At 33.4% G+C, this 20559-nt stretch overlaps 1 protein-coding gene across 1 annotated transcript; it reads left to right on the top strand.

Annotated features, from left to right (window-relative positions):
* Positions 1 to 17881: 17881 nt before the first annotated feature.
* Positions 17882 to 19358, top strand: LOC139841853 (protein PTST homolog 2, chloroplastic-like). The gene is made up of 6 exons (XM_071832046.1): positions 17882 to 18074; positions 18284 to 18303; positions 18611 to 18691; positions 18791 to 18933; positions 19011 to 19158; positions 19284 to 19358. Exons 1-6 carry the CDS (start codon positions 17993 to 17995, stop codon positions 19356 to 19358), a joined length of 549 nt encoding a protein of 182 aa, XP_071688147.1. The 5' UTR covers positions 17882 to 17992.
* The last annotated feature ends 1201 nt before the right edge of the window (positions 19359 to 20559 follow it).

Genomic DNA, 20559 nt, shown 5'->3' with positions numbered 1-20559 from the left:
GTAGCGCGGCCTGTACTGCGGCTATGTTTGAAGCAAGAAAGGCACAAAATTCCTCTTCACTCATATTCAAGGTGTATCGAGTAGTCGGTGCCATTTCCTTCAAAATAGTCAAATGAAACGAGTTAATCATATAGAATATCAAGAGTAGTCAATAGTATTTCGTAGCATAATATGAACTTATTTATAAAAGCTCTTTCTTCATATTAGCGTTTTATACTCTTTAATTCGGGTAGTACCTACCCGTTAAGTTCATACTTAGTAGCTAACATACCATTTCAACTACTACAATTCTATATGAAAAACTAATCACAAAAAAAAAAAATATATCATATTCAAACCTTTATACAATAACTTGGAAACTTACAATACCGCTATTTTACATATAGCATGAAATATAGCACATAAAACTTTGATACAAAGTAGTTGCGAAGATAATTCTAGTTAATAAATAAGGCGTTCAGCAAAGGCAATAAAGACACGTAATTCATACGTCCAGAAACAAGTCATGCATTCTGGTTTTACTAATACCACTTCCCATCCTTGGTTTTGTGGAACATAACCGTTGTGACCAATAGTAAGACAATGTGTTGTAACGTCGTCAAAAGGATGAAGGTTACGTAATGTCCAACAGTCCCGTAACAATCTAAAAACCTCATTTCTTACCCCAATTACCGACTCTGTCACTTGTGGGAACGTTTTGTTTAATAGTTGTAGCCCGATGTTCTTGTTCTCACTTTGGTGAGAAGCGAACATTACTAACCCGTAAGCATAAAATGCTTCTTTATGTTGCATGTTAGCCGCTTTTTCTAAATCATGAAGTCCTATATTCGGATATATTGAGTCAAAATAATTTCTTAACCCGTTGCATAAAATAGCATTTGGGTTCCCCGCAATATATGCGTCAAAGTAAACACATCGTAACTTATGGATTTCCCAATGTGATATCCCCCATCTTTCGAACGAAAGCCTTTTATAAACCAAGGTATTCTTGGAATGTTCTTCGAATGTCTTACAAACTGATCTCGCCTTAAATAGTTGTGTCGAGGAATTCTGACCGACTCTAGACAAGATTTCATCAATCATGTCTCCGGGTAGGTCTCTTAAAATATTGGGTTGTCTATCCATTTTGTGTTTTTAAACTGTAAAATAGACAAGAGTTAGATTCATAAAAAAAATACTTATTAATACAAGCAATTTTTACATATATCATAAAGCATAAGCACACTATATTACATATATTACACCACACGAATACAACTATCTTATTCCGACTCGCTCGTTTCTACTTCTTCAGTTTTGGTTCATTTTGCCAAGTTTCTAGGGATATATGATGTTCCCCTAATACGAGCCGTCGTTTTCCACATTGGTTTAGTAAAACCTGGTGGTTTAGAGGTTCCCGGGTTATTGTCACAACTTAAGAAATACGGGTGTTGACGATACATATAAAGTTCATCGGGTTTGGAATCAAATTTCTCTATTTTTATGCCCTTTCCTTTATTGTTCTCTTTTGCCTTATTAAATTGTGTTAGGGTAATTTCTATAACATCATCGGAATCCTTGTCGGGATCCGATTCATCGGAGAATTGGTAATCCTCCCAATACTTTGTTTCCTTGGCGGAAACACCATTGACCATAATTAACTTTGGTCGGTTGGTTGATGATTTTCTTCTACTTAACCGTTTTATTATTTCCCCCATTGGTTCTATTTCTTCTTCCGGTTCTGATTCTTCTTCCGGTTCCGATTCTTCTCCCGGTTCCGACTCTTCTTCCGGTTCCTCTTCGGGAACTTGTGAATCAGTCCACGAATCATTCCAATTTACATTTGACTCTTCATTATTATTAGGTGAGTCAATGGGACTTGTTCTAGAGGTAGACATCTATCACATAATATCAAGCACGTTAAGAGATTAATATATCACATAATATTCACATGTTAAAAATATATAGTTTCCAACAAATTTTTTTTTTTTTAGCAATCATTTTTCAAGTAAACACGGTCGAAGTCTAGACTCACTAATGCATCCTAACAAACTCGATAAGACACACTAATGCAAAATTCTGGTTCTCTAAGACCAACGCTCGGATACCAACTGAAATGTCCCGTTCTTATTGATTAAAAACGTTCCATATTAATTGATTTCGTTGTGAGGTTTTGACCTCTATATGAGATGTTTTTCAAAGACTGCATTCATTTTTAAAACAAACCATAACCTTTATTTCATAAATAAAGGTTTAAAAAGCTTTACGTAGATTATCAAATAATGATAATCTAAAATATCATGTTTACACACGACCATTACATAATGGTTTACAATACAAATATGTTACATTGAAATCAGTTTCATGAATGCAGTTTTTACACAATATCATACAAACATGGACTCCAAATCTTGTCCTTATTTTAGTATGCAACAGCGGAAGCTCTTAGTATTCACCTGAGAATAAACATGCTTTAAACGTCAACAAAAATGTTAGTGAGTTATAGGTTTAACCTATATATATCAAATCGTAACAATAGACCACAAGATTTCATATTTCAATACACATCCCATACCTAGAGATACAAATCATTCATATGGTGAACACCTGGTAACCGACATTAACAAGATGCATATATAAGAATATCCCCATCATTCCGGGACACCCTTCGGATATGATATAAATTTCAAAGTACTAAAGCATCTGGTACTTTGGATGGGGTTTATTAGGCCCAATAGATCTATCTTTAGGATTCGCGTCAATTAGGGTGTCTGTTCCCTAATTCTTAGATTATCAGACTTAATAAAAAAGGGCATATTCGATTTCGATAATTCAACCATAGAATGTAGTTTCACGTACTTGTGTCTATTTTGTAAATCATTTATAAAACCTGCATGTATTCTCATCCCAAAAATATTAGATTTTAAAAGTGGGACTATAACTCACTTTCACAAATTTTTACTTCGTCAGGAAGTAAGACTTGGCCACTGGTCGATTCACGAACCTATAACAAATATGTACATATATATCAAAGTATGTTCAAAATATATTTCCAACACTTTTAATACATTTTGATGTTTTAAGTTCATTAAGTCAGCTGTCCTCGTTAGTAACCTACAACTAGTTGTCCACAGTTAGATGTACAGAAATAAATCGATAAATATTATCTTGAATCAATCCACGACCCAGTGTATACGTATCTCAGTATTGATCACAACTTAAACTATATATATATTTTAGAATCAACCTCAACCCTGTATAGCTAACTCCAACATTCACATAGAGAGTGTCTATGGTTGTTCTGCAATATATATATAGATGGGTCGACATGATAGGTCAAAACATTGTATACGTGTCTATGGTCAGTGGCGGAGCTAGGATTATAAGTGGTTGGTGTCATATAATAACATTCAAATGTATTAAGTCGCAATTTTTTTTGACAAACTGTGATTAAATAAAAAAACCAATGATTTGTTTAGCGATATTAGAATAATTTTTGGGCTGCATGTACACATGTAGTAAACTAATTACCAAATGCATAAATGTAAATATAAAGCTTCTCTTGAGTGGGCTGTGGGGTCAAATAGTATCTGCTGGATGGGGTCAATTCGTAAGAATACACAAACATGTCTACTAAACTAGTAATATATACTAGCTAACAAATTTTTTCGTTGGTGTCATTTGACCACCCCAAGTTGTATGTGGCTCCGCCACTGTCTATGGTATCTCAAGATTACATAATATACAATATAAGTTGATTAGGTTATGGTTGGAATAGATTTATTACTAACTTTCACGTAGGTAAAATGAGTAGTTTTTATCAATCTTGTTTTACTCGCCATTTCTTCGTTTCTAATCCGTTTTGAGTGATTCCAGTGGCCACGGTTTCGTATTGAACTTAAATTTATGAATCTAAACATAAAAAGTATAAGTTTCTAGTCAGAAATACAAGTTACAAGTCATTTTTGAAAGAGGTAGTCATTTCCGTCGAAAGAACGACATCTTGATGACCATTTTGAAAAACATACTTTCACTTTGAGTTTAACCATGATTTTTGGATATAGTTTCATGTTCATAAGAAAAATCATTTTTATAGAAGTATAGATTTTAAATCAAAGTTCTTCTTAGCTTTTAATTATCCCAACCAAAACAGCCCCCGGTTTTACTACGACGGCGTATATCCAGTTTTATGGTGTTTATCGTGTTTCCGGGTTTTAAATCATTATGTTAGCATATCATATAGATATATAACATGTGTTTAGTTGATTTTAAAAGTCTAGTTAGAAGGATTAACTTTATTTGCGAACAAGTTTAGAATTAACTAAACTATGTTCTAGTGATTACAAGTTTATAACGTTGAATAAGACAGCTTTTAATGTATGAATCGAATGATGTTATGAACATCATTACTACCTCAAGTTCCTTGGATAAACCTACTGGAAATGAGAAAAATGGATCTAGCTTCAAAGGATCCTTGGATGGCTTGAAAGTTATTGAAGCAGAATCATGACACGAAAACAATTTCAAGTAAGATTTCCACTCGAAATAAGATTGTTATAGTTATAGAAATTGAATTAAAGTTTGAATATGATTATTACCTTGTATTAGAAAGATAACCTACTGTAAGTCACAAAGGTTTCTTGATCTTGGATGATTACTTGAAATGGATTTAGAAAACTTGGAAGTAAACTTGCAATCTTGGAAGTATTCTTGATTTTATGAAACTAGAACTTTTGGAATTTATGAAGAACACTTAGAACTTGAAGATAGAACTTGAGAGAGATCAATTAGATGAAGAAAATTGAAGAATGAAAGTGTTTGTAGGTGTTTTTGGTCGTTGGTGTATGGATTAGATATAAAGGATATGTAATTTTGTTTTCATGTAAATAAGTCATGAATGATTACTCATATTTTTGTAATTTTATGAGATATTTCATGCTAGTTGTCAAATGATGGTTCCCACATGTGTTAGGTGACTCACATGGGCTGCTAAGAGCTGATCATTGGAGTGTATATACTGAAAGGACCCGTCCTAAACCATCTGGACGAAGTCACCAACAATTGGTTCCATTGCGATGATCGACTCCAAATACTGTCTTTAAAATGAGCAAATGCACAGCGGAACGTTTCTTTCATACCTGAGAATAAACATGCTTTCAAGTGTCAACCAAAAGGTTGGTGAGTTCATTAGTTTGTCATAAATAATCATTTCATAATTTTAATAGACCACAAGATTTCATATTTTCATTTCTCATAGACATACGTCCCATGCATAGAGACAACAATATCATTCATATGGATTGAACACCTGGTAACCGACATTAACAATATGCATATAGAATATCCCCATCATTCCGGGATCCTCCTTCGGACATGATATAAATTTCGAAGTACTAAAGCATCCGGTACTTTGGATGGGGCTTGTTGGGCCCGATAGATCTATCTTTAGAGTTCGCGTCAATTAGGGTGTCTGTTCCCTAATTCTTAGATTACCAGACTTAATAAGGGGCATATTCAGTTTAATAATCCAACCATAGAATGTAGTTTCATTTACTCGTGTCTATTTCGTAAAACAGTTATAAAAAAGCGCATGTATTCTCAGCCCAAAAATATAAAGAGTAAAAGGGAATCAAATGAACTCACCTAATGTATTTTGTAGTAAAAATACATATGACTATATTGAACAATGCAGGGTTGGCCTCGGATTCATGAACCTCACAAGAATAAGCTCCAAAAGAAAAATAACTGCCTTTCCCAAGAATCGAACTCAAGACCTTTCGCTAAATCCCAACACTCCAAACCAACTGCTCTGTCTAATATTTTATGAAATTATTCCTAACTTAAATCTATATAACCCGTATCATCAGTTCATCGTGTGTTATCACCTTCGTTATTTCGTCGGTTGAGTGAGGGTTCGAACCAAAACAAGAACAGAATTAATGAAGCGGCATAAGCTATCAAATTGGGTTGCGTTTGAGTCTGATCGAAGGCTTTAACAAGAAAAGAAGATAAATAATAGCAAATGGGTTTTGAGTTTATGTGATTAACCGAAATAGGAAATATAATTGCTGATGTTTTGTGATGGATATAACTGAACAGAAACATAATCACAGCACCATCGTCCATCATTCGAGCATCATTATCATCGTATAATAACATGTCATCAACCACATCATCATCATACTCGTCATTTTTCTAGTACATCATCATCATTCATATTATTGTTAAATTCACAACAACTCATTATCAACATCATAATACTTTGCTCATCATCATCTTTATACCATCGAAACCGTGCCTTATATCATCGCTATCTCATGTAAGTCTCATCATCTTCGTATCATCGGCCCAACTGGAAAACATCAATTTAATCTCGGCCCACTCTATATTTAGTCCTATAACTAATTAAAAGAAGCCCAATAACCGATAGCCTAGTTCTACTTAAAGTCCACCAGCCCGTCATATATAACTGATACGTTTAAGAGAAGAAAGGAAAAAGAAAAAAAAATATTAAATAAATAAATAAATAAAAAAATATAATAATTTCGGTATATAAAAAAAAAAAAAATTAAACCCATTCAAGTGGGGTTTATAAAGCATGTCAATCACTAGTGTCCACCTGCTCCCATATCTTCATTACTCGCAAGTAGGAGCGTATATGTAAAAAATAAAATTAACGTAGGCTATGTAAATAGAAATAGATGTAGTAGTCGAGTAGTTTGATTGGAACTAGAAAGAAAAACAGAAAGAAATAGAAGCCGGAATAGTAATAGTTTAGTTGGGTTGTTTGATGATGTTGTTCGAAATAGTGGTAACAAAACGTGGTGGTAGTAACAGCAGTAAACGAACCCGAAATGTAGAAGTGACAGAAAGTGGTTTACGATGGTGGTGTTCTTTGATTTTTAAATAGGAAAACAGAATCACTAGAGTAGTAGGTGGCTTTATGGTGAATGACGATTATGGTGGTGAGTTGTTGCAACAAGAGACATGAATGGAAGAGATGGTGGTTAGAGGTGGCGGGTGGAAGCTAGGTGGCGGTGATGGGTGTAGCAGGTGACATGATACAAACAATACTATTATTGTTTTGTAAATCGCTAGACTCAACACTAGTGTTCTTCAACGTAAACAAGAAAGTCAAATAGTGAACCGTTACTCCATGAACTAGTAGTATTATTATTTTCTTTCATATACTTCGCTAAAAGTTGTAGCACGAAGAACTGTTAAAGATCGAGAAATAAAAGGGTGTATTTGGGTAATAGCAAAACAAATATTCAATTAGCATGATGATAGTTTGGTTTGGTGGTGATTTTTACAAACAGTAATAATACTTAAGAGAGAGTAGGATATAGTGTTTGATGTGTTTGTTCAATCACAAAAGATGCAGAAAGAAATTGTGAGCTGTCATCCCACTACAATTGTATGTACTATATATTTAATAAAGTGGTTATAACATACAAAAACGGTGGCCCTTTTAATTAAATTAGTTCACACGTTTTAAAGTTTTAAAATTGTAAGCCGCCTCTCTTTTGTATTAATATACCGACAGTTTTAACGGACTGTGAATCGTGCGAAATTAGTAGCGGATAAAAGTGTTCAGAAAAATCACATATTTTTAAATTAACTTTATTTATTTATTTTGGTCATTATGGTATAAAATTCGGTCATTAATTTAATAAATAAATATTACATCAACTGTCCCTCTCATTTATGGGTAAAATATAAAAATTGTTAAAATTAAATAATTAGATCCCAAATATACTTTTAATAAGCCTATAACTTATATAACTCATTTTCGGATCACCTTTTATTTTAAAATCATATAAGCTTGTTTTTTAACTTGATTAATATCCATCGAAACGTCAAATGAGTATTACCATTATTTAATATTTATTTTTAATAGACTTTATTTATATACAGAGATATATTTTAAATAATAATTATTATAATATCCTATTTTTATTTTATTAATTTTTTTTTTAATTACAACAACATCTAATACTTCAAATTATATTTTGAATTATTATTTATATATACATACGCACAACTCAATTACATTTAATTGTTCGTGAATCGTCGAGAGCAGTCGAAGGTCATTTGAATATATGAAACAGTTCAAACTTTTTGAGACTCAACATTACAGACTTTGCTTATCGTGTCGAAATCATATAAGAATAAAGTTTAAATTTGGTCGAAAATTTCCGGGTCGTCACAGTACCTACCCGTTAAAGAAATTTCGTCCCGAAATTTGAGTGAGGTGGTCATGGTTAACAATAAAAATATTTTCATGACGAATATGAGTTGATAAATAGAGTTTTATCATTAATGAGTAATACAGATAAAACAATTCGATTATTCGAAACGTACGGCTGAAGTTATCACAAACGTGTGAAATGAGAAAATAGAGATTCGCCTTAGCTTTTGACGTAGCCAGGTTTAAATTTAGAAAATAAGGTGCGTCTAATTCTTTGACGTTGTCTTGGTTGAATTTAGAAAATGAGGTGCATCTTAACTTTTAACGTAGTTAGGGTTGAATTCCGGAATTCAAGGGATTTAAAGAAAATCTTTGAAATCTAAAAGATTTGATTCTTCGGCGAATAAGGAAATTAAGATCTCCATAATTAAATACGGTGATCTACCTCGATTATTCCGTCTGATATTCCCATTATAAATTAAACTTTTCCATTCCATTATTCTCACCATTCCTATACTTTCTTTCTTATTTCATACATCCAAAAGATTATGAAAATGCTTAATCCAGTTCTAATCCTTGTCCTTATCCTTACTATCGTAACAATCGTTCTCCTTTTTCAACTCCCACCGGAGGAATCTGCTTTCTTCTACTTCGCCCTTGGGATTATAATGTTTTTAATTCTCCCGTGTCTTTATGTTGTGCTAAACATTGATATACACGGTTTGTAATTTATGTGTTGTTATCAGGCTTTATATTCTCCCTTATATTTCAAAGCTCTATGCTTTTGTTTTCTTTTCTCGACTTCAAGTCAAGCGAATAATGGTCCAGAATTTGTAGATATAAAGTCTCGAATGATTATAATGTTCGAAGCAGGAAGGAACGTGATAGCATGATTTGATTTTCAAATTTATCAACATCACGGAAGATAGAACCATCAAGAATACATTTTCTTGATTTGTTCCGGAGTTTAGTAGGATGAAAGAGTTATGTAACATGGCACATGATGACGTTATGATCTGTGAATCATCACGTTCCATTTAGAAACTCAGCATGACTTACTGTAATATAATGACGTTGATCAAGTGTCATTATATTATACTAGCTCATGCATCAGTTCCCACATTACTTCAATAACATTCATATTTTAAGCTCGAAAGTTTACAGAATATAGAAACTAACAGTTTCTATATGATGTAACACTGATATCATGAAGAGATTAATAATTTCAGATAAGATTAGTTATGAAAATATATTCAGAAATATCGAGGATATTTATAATGAAAGATACGATAATATCTCGGAATATCTAAGGTCAGAGGATGATAGAAACTATTGTCCGCAAGGGTTTAGAGTAAAGAGCAAGATATTCGATAAAAACATTAGCAGGCATTGAATCATTTGAATTCTTTGAAGTCAAACTTATTCTTTGTGATTTGTCCACGGCTTCCTTCATAGTTTCGCATAATCCGCTTTTCAGTACTAAATTTCTATTGAATGTTTTCAATATAATGATACACAGGAAGCACGAGGAGGTATATAATTTCGGATGAGAATATTTATGAAAATATCCTCAGAAATATCGAAGATATTGATGATGATATTTTGAAATTTCTATGTTCGATGGTTGATGGGGAAAGACTTTCCGCAAAATTTTAACATGAGTACGGAGCACGGTATTCATTGAAGGTTTCATTGGATCCAGAATTACCTGGATTCTTTGAATATATGGTATGGTCCTTGTATTTGTCCTTGGTCTTCTTCATAGATAGCTCAATCTGTTTTTCAAAACCCAATTTTCTATCGAGCGTTCCCAACACTCCTTTCTTTATCATCAAACTTTTGGTCGTTTAGACCATCTACCCTTTTTCTGTTTCCTCTGCATTTTAATGCTATGATATCTGAATCATCGATTATTAATCTAAGGTGGTTTCAGGAAAATTGTGTTTTTAGATGATTAAACGCTGATGGTAATATGATGGAATATGAAAGGTTCCCTGGTAACAATAAAAGAGCACGCGTATATATATCAAGATTATAATAAAATTGTTTCGAACGAAAAGTCGAAGTTGACTTGATGAAGCTGTGACAAAATTGACTAATTTTGAAAAGGAATTGCAAAGTTAGTTTTGGTAATAACAATGCCAAAATAATTTAACACAGATACGTGTTTAACATTTACTTAGGTTCCGAGTGTTTTCAGGTGCATAACTATATGCATCAATCTTTTCTTCCGTATATGAAGTGCGGTTGGTTCATCCTCTGGATTGAGGTGTTTTCAAGAATCATGAAAGGTTTGAACGCAGATTGTAATCGTCACGCTACAATTGAGGTTTAAGATGAAATCAAGTGGCAAACTTGAAGAATTGTTTAGTTTCATATGTTATAATCAATATTTTAATTCATTTTAATTGTCCAATGTTGATAGTCCTCAGTTGATAATCCACAGTTATCAGTCCAATAATTCATATATAGTTTAATATATAATATTCGATTCAATTAATATGTATCGTGACCCGTATACGTCTCAGACTCGATCACAACTCAAAGTATATATATATTTTGGAATCAACCTCAACCCTGTATAGCTAACTCCAACATTTGCATATAGAGTGCCTATGGTTGTTCCGAAATATATATATAGATGGGTCGATATGATATGTCAAAACATTGTATATGTGTCCCGATAATTAAAGTGCGTAAAATAAATAACAGAAATTAAATGACGATAAATAAAATTGCGATAAATTAAAATGTAATCAGTTAGCTAGGAATAGTTAGCTAGGATTTTGTTAGCGTGGATTCTTAACAAAATTTTCTCATAGTTAATTTGTTTGTTTCTAACAAATTTTATTCCGTTAAATGTTTTCTTCATTATGCCACTTGTTGGATTCTGATAGGTCAAAATCCAAATATGAAATTGAACTTGGATGAAAATAGATGCTCTTTGGTGAACGAATACGTATATGCGTGAGTTTGAGCAGTGTTGTTAATGACTGCTGAATCTGAATTGAAGAATGTATAGTGTAACTTATTAATGTGAAATCTGAATATTCCTCGGGTATTACCTACCCGTTAAAAATATTTTCACCATTAACAGTTTGTACAAAAGAGTTTTTAATTACAATCTTTATGAAAATATACTTACATTTTCTTCAGATGTAACCATGGATTTAATGAGTCAATATGATATTAAACTCATTTGATTTACCGTTGGAACAAGAATATATAATCTCTAAAACATTAGAGATTACATAATTGCCATGTCGAACGAAGATAAATGATGTAGAACGATTAATATAACGATAATTGTACTCAAGGTATAGAATGAGATGTTGAGGCATGGATTTGTTGATGGTACTGGTGCTGTTACTGATGGTACTGTTGGTGCCGGTGATGTTGCTGAAGCTGGTAGATTTTGCACCATATTCTCCAATTTGATTACTCGAGCGCGAAGTTCGCTAACTTCTTCTATTATTCCAGGATGATTGTCGGTCGGAACAAGCGGATGAAAAAGGTTTAAAATTTTAGATGGTACATAATCATAGCGAGATATTCAGGAAATGATGGTGAAAATGGTATCTCGGATTGGTTTATCGGTAAGTGCTTCAGATTCTTTGCCAAGAGTGCAGGTTGATGGGTGGAAAGAATTGCTTTCTACTCGTCTCCATTGATTAAGTCGACTATGAACCCATCAGATGAATTGAGGATGGATGATTGGTTGATTCATTCTGTTGACGCTGTTTTCGGAGCTTAGGTGAATATCCATGTCGGAATAGCTATCGGAATAACTATCGGAATAGCTATCGAAATCCGAGGGACTCGAACTGGTTGCAGGATTCATCTCATACGATCAGATGAAGGATTTTTGATAAGAAATAGATTATAGGATGTAGATTAGTAACCTGTAATACATAATTTACATATGCATATGTAATACTAAAATCTCATAAGTTACGGAGGAATCTACGGAAGCTGTCAGGTAAAGATAACAATAACATATAAGCTAAGATATGAATTAGCAGATACGCTAAGATACAAATTTTGTCTATACACTATTCATGCAATCATTGCAGTAAAATGTGTCTAGACTAAGAATGATAAGCAGGTAATTTCCAAGGGATGATAAACAGATGATTTCCGACAAAAATGATAAGCAAAACTTTTGACATGCAGACACGGTCGAAGTCCAGACTCACTAATGCATCCTAACAACTATCAGTTAGATATACTAATGCAAGACCTGGTTCACTAAGACCACCGCTCTGATACCAACTGAAAGGACCCGTCCTAAACCATCTGGACGAAGTCACCAACAATTGGTTCCATTGCGATGATCGACTCCAAATACTGTCTTTAAAATGAGCAAATGCACAGCGGAACGTTTCTTTCATACCTGAGAATAAACATGCTTTCAAGTGTCAACCAAAAGGTTGGTGAGTTCATTAGTTTGTCATAAATAATCATTTCATAATTTTAATAGACCACAAGATTTCATATTTTCATTTCTCATAGACATACGTCCCATGCATAGAGACAACAATATCATTCATATGGATTGAACACCTGGTAACCGACATTAACAATATGCATATAGAATATCCCCATCATTCCGGGATCCTCCTTCGGACATGATATAAATTTCGAAGTACTAAAGCATCCGGTACTTTGGATGGGGCTTGTTGGGCCCGATAGATCTATCTTTAGAGTTCGCGTCAATTAGGGTGTCTGTTCCCTAATTCTTAGATTACCAGACTTAATAAGGGGCATATTCAGTTTAATAATCCAACCATAGAATGTAGTTTCATTTACTCGTGTCTATTTCGTAAAACAGTTATAAAAAAGCGCATGTATTCTCAGCCCAAAAATATAAAGAGTAAAAGGGAATCAAATGAACTCACCTAATGTATTTTGTAGTAAAAATACATATGACTATATTGAACAATGCAGGGTTGGCCTCGGATTCATGAACCTCACAAGAATAAGCTCCAAAAGAAAAATAACTGCCTTTCCCAAGAATCGAACTCAAGACCTTTCGCTAAATCCCAACACTCCAAACCAACTGCTCTGTCTAATATTTTATGAAATTATTCCTAACTTAAATCTATATAACCCGTATCATCAGTTCATCGTGTGTTATCACCTTCGTTATTTCGTCGGTTGAGTGAGGGTTCGAACCAAAACAAGAACAGAATTAATGAAGCGGCATAAGCTATCAAATTGGGTTGCGTTTGAGTCTGATCGAAGGCTTTAACAAGAAAAGAAGATAAATAATAGCAAATGGGTTTTGAGTTTATGTGATTAACCGAAATAGGAAATATAATTGCTGATGTTTTGTGATGGATATAACTGAACAGAAACATAATCACAGCACCATCGTCCATCATTCGAGCATCATTATCATCGTATAATAACATGTCATCAACCACATCATCATCATACTCGTCATTTTTCTAGTACATCATCATCATTCATATTATTGTTAAATTCACAACAACTCATTATCAACATCATAATACTTTGCTCATCATCATCTTTATACCATCGAAACCGTGCCTTATATCATCGCTATCTCATGTAAGTCTCATCATCTTCGTATCATCGGCCCAACTGGAAAACATCAATTTAATCTCGGCCCACTCTATATTTAGTCCTATAACTAATTAAAAGAAGCCCAATAACCGATAGCCTAGTTCTACTTAAAGTCCACCAGCCCGTCATATATAACTGATACGTTTAAGAGAAGAAAGGAAAAAGAAAAAAAAATATTAAATAAATAAATAAATAAAAAAATATAATAATTTCGGTATATAAAAAAAAAAAAATTAAACCCATTCAAGTGGGGTTTATAAAGCATGTCAATCACTAGTGTCCACCTGCTCCCATATCTTCATTACTCGCAAGTAGGAGCGTATATGTAAAAAATAAAATTAACGTAGGCTATGTAAATAGAAATAGATGTAGTAGTCGAGTAGTTTGATTGGAACTAGAAAGAAAAACAGAAAGAAATAGAAGCCGGAATAGTAATAGTTTAGTTGGGTTGTTTGATGATGTTGTTCGAAATAGTGGTAACAAAACGTGGTGGTAGTAACAGCAGTAAACGAACCCGAAATGTAGAAGTGACAGAAAGTGGTTTACGATGGTGGTGTTCTTTGATTTTTAAATAGGAAAACAGAATCACTAGAGTAGTAGGTGGCTTTATGGTGAATGACGATTATGGTGGTGAGTTGTTGCAACAAGAGACATGAATGGAAGAGATGGTGGTTAGAGGTGGCGGGTGGAAGCTAGGTGGCGGTGATGGGTGTAGCAGGTGACATGATACAAACAATACTATTATTGTTTTGTAAATCGCTAGACTCAACACTAGTGTTCTTCAACGTAAACAAGAAAGTCAAATAGTGAACCGTTACTCCATGAACTAGTAGTATTATTATTTTCTTTCATATACTTCGCTAAAAGTTGTAGCACGAAGAACTGTTAAAGATCGAGAAATAAAAGGGTGTATTTGGGTAATAGCAAAACAAATATTCAATTAGCATGATGATAGTTTGGTTTGGTGGTGATTTTTACAAACAGTAATAATACTTAAGAGAGAGTAGGATATAGTGTTTGATGTGTTTGTTCAATCACAAAAGATGCAGAAAGAAATTGTGAGCTGTCATCCCACTACAATTGTATGTACTATATATTTAATAAAGTGGTTATAACATACAAAAACGGTGGCCCTTTTAATTAAATTAGTTCACACGTTTTAAAGTTTTAAAATTGTAAGCCGCCTCTCTTTTGTATTAATATACCGACAGTTTTAACGGACTGTGAATCGTGCGAAATTAGTAGCGGATAAAAGTGTTCAGAAAAATCACATATTTTTAAATTAACTTTATTTATTTATTTTGGTCATTATGGTATAAAATTCGGTCATTAATTTAATAAATAAATATTACATTAACTGTCCCTCTCATTTATGGGTAAAATATAAAAATTGTTAAAATTAAATAATTAGATCCCAAATATACTTTTAATAAGCCTATAACTTATATAACTCATTTTCGGATCACCTTTTATTTTAAAATCATATAAGCTTGTTTTTTAACTTGATTAATATCCATCGAAACGTCAAATGAGTATTACCATTATTTAATATTTATTTTTAATAGACTTTATTTATATATAGAGATATATTTTAAATAATAATTATTATAATATCCTATTTTTATTTTATTAATTTTTTTTTTTAATTACAACAACATCTAATACTTCAAATTATATTTTGAATTATTATTTATATATACATACGCACAACTCAATTACATTTAATTGTTCGTGAATCGTCGAGAGCAGTCGAAGGTCATTTGAATATATGAAACAGTTCAAACTTTTTGAGACTCAACATTACAGACTTTGCTTATCGTGTCGAAATCATATAAGAATAAAGTTTAAATTTGGTCGAAAATTTCCGGGTCGTCACATATACCAATAGTACATACATCTAAAAGCTGTGTATTGTACGAGTACAAATACGGGTGCATACGAGTAGAATTGTTGATGAAACTGAACGAGGATGTAATTGTAAGCATTTTTGTTAAGTAGAAGTATTTTGATAAGTGTCTTGAAGTCTTTAAAAAGTGTATGAATACATATTAAAACACTACATGTATATACATTTTAACTGAGTCGTTAAGTCATCGTTAGTCGTTACATGTAAATGTTGTTTTGAAACCTTTAGGTTAACGATCTTGTTAAATGTTGTTAACCCAATGTTTATAATATCAAATGAGATTTTAAATTATTATATTATCATGATAATATGATGTATGAATATCTCTTAATATGATATATATACATTAAATGTCGTTACAACGATAATCGTTACATATATGTCTCGTTTCAAAATCATTAAGTTAGTAGTCTTGCTTTTACATATGTAGTTCATTGTTAATATACTTAATGATATGTTTACTTATCATAATATCATGTTAACTATATATATATCCATATATATGTCATCATATAGTTTTTACAAGTTTTAACATTCGTGAATCGCCGGTCAACTTGGGTGGTCAATTGTCTATATGAAACCTATTTCAATTAATCAAGTCTTAACAAGTTTGATTGATTAACATGTTGGAAACACTTAATCATGTAAATAACAATTTCATTTAATATATATATATATAAACATAGAAAAGTTCGGGTCACTACATATTATTCCCATATCTCACATTTGAGTTAAAATCCTTACAAAGTGTATCTGAATGATGACTATTTTCTCCATTAACAACTTCTGAAAACCTTCTTCCATTCCAATTTGCAGGAGGTAACACAACATTTATACCCCCTTTTGGATGAGCAGTCTCTTTATCGTTATCAGATCGATCTGAGTTTCTCGAATTCCTCTCCAAAGCTTTGTATGCACGAAGCCACCCACCATTTAGTTGAATAGAATTTAAGAGTTTACCGAAGCTTCCCTCATCTCAAATCCCTTGAAACCGCACGAACCCGAATCGTTGTCCACTCGAAAGACGCTTCCTAGCAAGATACACATCCTTCACTAACCCATATCGATTGAAAAGCTCCCATAAATCATCTCGAATCCAGTTTTTGGGAAAGTTAAAAATCATATACGAAGTGATATGATTTTCACCCGATACGACATACGATGACTCATTATTTCTCGACTGGCAACCCACATTCATCCTCCCTCTCGAATCCATATACCGGTAGATGCTTACATCATTAATTGAAGAGAGTTACCGGAAGTATATAATTAGGGAGTTAAAAGTGGATCTGATCGGAAAAAGGAGATACAGAGGCTACAATAGGGTGTAATTAAATAGATAGGTTGGAATTTTGACGAAAAAATGGGTGTGAGAGTAGAAAGGGATGGATGTTGAAGAGGAATTAAATGTTGGAGGGTGGAAAATGGTGGTGTAGAGGTGGTGCAAAGGTTGGGTGTGGTGGATTGGGATGATGAATAGTGGTGGCTAGGGGTGGTGAAGGGTTGAGGATTTAAATTTCAAAAAGAAACCGGTAGGCTCAAATATCGAAGTTGAGAGCATAAAGATTTTTAGTCAAGTTTTTAAATATGCGGTTCTTGATTAGCGGCGATTGCAGTGTTAGATACGGGTTAGGTTTTATGTATTTTTAGATTTAGGTTTGGTGGTTCGTTCGGTTGTACTGTATCATTTTAGATTTCATTTTCAATGTGCTCACTCTCATCCAATGTTATCGTCAATTGTTTGTAAGACGATCATAGCGAGACCTTTCAATTATATTCGTTTGTATGTACCACCGGATCTTTATGATCTTATATATATATATATATATATATATATATATATATATATATATATATATATATATATATATATATATATATATATTAATATTTTCGCCAAAAAAAAAAAACTATTACAATACTACGTACATTCTAAACCTTAATCTCCCTAAATTACCCCTAAATCCCCAATAACAATAAACACGGGACAAGTTACCAGGGGTTGTCGATAATCACGATACACACATGATAAACCACAACGACATAATTCGTGCCCTAATTCATTGCCTTTATACACAATCATACTTTTCCTTTCATTAATAACAAGTAAATTTGAGTGATTTGACTGCTAATTTAACAAAAAGGGCTTAATAATTCAGGTTATGTATATGTTTGGCACACACATTAGAGAGAACTAACATTTAGTTGTTTTTTTTTTTTTTTTTTTTTTTTTTTAAATCAGAGAAAATGTAGTTGAGGAAGATGCGGGAATAGAAGGTATACTTCATCGATTGGAAAGATATAGAAGCTCGTCTTTTGGTATTAGTATGCGACAAAACGGACACGATACATATGCTTCTTCGAGCAAGGTCAATGGCATTGACCAAGATTACGTCTCTGCTGATGTGGGTGAGTCATGGTTAAATTTTGTATGGTGATATATCTAGAAAGGCTGCAGTATTTAATTAGTTAGTAGTTATTCATATGAATATTTGTGTTATGTTTATATATTGAGGATTGTGTGTTTGAAAATGTATTAAACACTTTACCGTTTGAAAATGGATTGTGTGTGCCAAACTATATGAATCAAACTTTTGTTTATCTGCTATTGTATGTAGGTGATTCAAACTATGTAAGAGAACGAGGTGTCCGTGTCTCTTTGTCAAGGTCCATTTCGGTGTCAAAAATGGACTTTGAAATTGATTAAAGTGGGGTGTCGTTTAATGTCTATTTCGGTGTCTATTTCAGGGTTGATTTTAGTCTTTGTCCAATAAGAAAAATAGAATAATTAAAAAAGAAAAAAAAATAGAAACATCACCGTCGCAACAGCAACGTTGGGAAGGGGTATCAATCGACGGCGAAATTGAAGCTGAGGCGGTATCCATGTCGTAGCTGCGTCGAAAATGGACGGTGGAATTGATGCCCAGACACCGAATGCTCTAAGATTTCGACTTCAACAAATGCAACTCGAGCTTTCTTCATCCCTTTGCTTGTTACGGTCCAAAAGTGAAAGCACGAATCCAGATGTAATAAATAAATCCTATAAAACATGATCAATCTCATTAGATTTTTATATTGCACAACTAAAAAAATAGATTCTGATCGTCTTATGAAATCGTTACCAGGGTCAACAAAGTTCGTCTAGCGAGCTGCAAAAGCTATCTGATACGTATGAGTTTCAAGAAAATGAGATTATGAATGCTAAAAATAGGTTGAGATCAATACGTGCTCAGCTGGTTCTAGAAAGGAAGAAGTCGTTATCGATTATGTACGCATTATTCATGTCAATTTTTGTAGTTTTTTTTCTTTCATGAAATGCAATATACTTACAGTTTCTCATTTCAGCGAAGCTCACAAAGTAATTGAGGCGAAACAAAAGATAATTGATAGCGGATGTAGAACTTTACAGGTTCTTATTACGACCTGTATAATTTGGCCTAATTCGGCTTCAGATGTACGCTTAGCAGGATCATTTGATGGTTGGACCACTCAGGTGGGTTATTAAATTATTCAAAATCTAAACCGCATTGATGTATCTGATGCCTTTTAAAAGTTATATTTTAATTTTTTATTTTATTTTATATGACTAGACTGATATTAACTTATGATGTAATGCAGAAGAAGATGGAAAGATCACAAACGGGTGTTTTCTTTTTGTCGTTGAAGTTGTATCCAGGAAGCAACAACGTCTAAGCACCTGAGAAATACACATTTAAAAAGTCAACACGAATGTTGGTGAGCTATAGTTTGTTTGTAATCAATAAGGTAATGTAGACCACGAGATTTCAGTGCTTCAACCAGCAGTTTAAATCAGTATGAAAAGTATATGCTTAACCGTGGGCACCCGGTAACTAGACTTAACGTATGTATATCACCCCCTAAAAGTGCATTTGGCGAGTGTGTTTGTCCTCGAAGCATTAAACACCCGTTGAATGCTAGCGCGACTAGCCCGAGTGGGGTTGTCAAACCCTATGGATCCATATCTAAGATTCGCGTTCACGGTTAGGAAACCAATGATTAAACGTTACCGAGCTAAGGGGAATCTTTGTGCCGTTTTGTAACCCACACATATGTAAAGTTTAAGTACTCGTGTCTAGTATGTAAAACGTAAAAAGCGGATGTATTATCAATCCCAAAAATAGTTAAAAGTAGTAAAGGGAAGCTATAACTCACAGTGAATAAGCAGTGAAAGTCGATATGAAACGTATGCAGGTAGTAAGTCGGTCCGAAAGGTCATCAACCTAAGTCAAAGGTCACTTGGTTAGTATGTTGTCCCCAAAATTTTAAAAATGAATAAATTACATTTAAGTGTCATCATCAACATCATCATCATTCATCAAAGCTAAGGTAAGTTTAACAAGAATAGAGATCGAAACAGAAGGCTGATTTTGGACAGCTGTTACGACCTCTATACAAATCGATAAGATGAGTAGTCAGTGGCCAAGGCTCCGTATGTGATTCCTTTAACCGCTGTTCAATTTTCAGAACCTAACTCATCTTCGTTTGACCGTGGCGACGGTTTAAGTGCGAGTAGGTCAGAAATTTCAGCACAACGTTACAAAGGCGTAGTGAATTTCGGAAGGCAATAAATCCTAAACCATGTATCAGATTTAGGCGAGGCCTAAACGAAAAGTCATCTACTCGAAACGAACTATCTGAAAATCAATTTTCCAGAAGTCCAGGAGTTGGATCAGACCTCGAAAAACAGAAAACAAGTGCTCCGGTGGGTTCCTTGGTGCTTGATGCGCATCACGGTTCTCATCCTTGATGCGTGTAAACTTCAAGTGTACAACTCTTTGATGTGTTAGCATCACTTTGACCAAGTTTCAACCATCAACACACAACTAAGAGTAAAAGCTATCATTCTACAAGTTTTGAACATCAAGGTTGCCTC

The sequence above is a fragment of the Rutidosis leptorrhynchoides genome, chromosome 4 (assembly GCF_046630445.1).
Source record: "Rutidosis leptorrhynchoides isolate AG116_Rl617_1_P2 chromosome 4, CSIRO_AGI_Rlap_v1, whole genome shotgun sequence".
NCBI classification, from domain to species: domain Eukaryota; kingdom Viridiplantae; phylum Streptophyta; class Magnoliopsida; order Asterales; family Asteraceae; genus Rutidosis; species Rutidosis leptorrhynchoides.
Note: the sequence above shows the minus strand (reverse complement) of the source record. Positions and strands in the feature narration are given on the sequence as shown.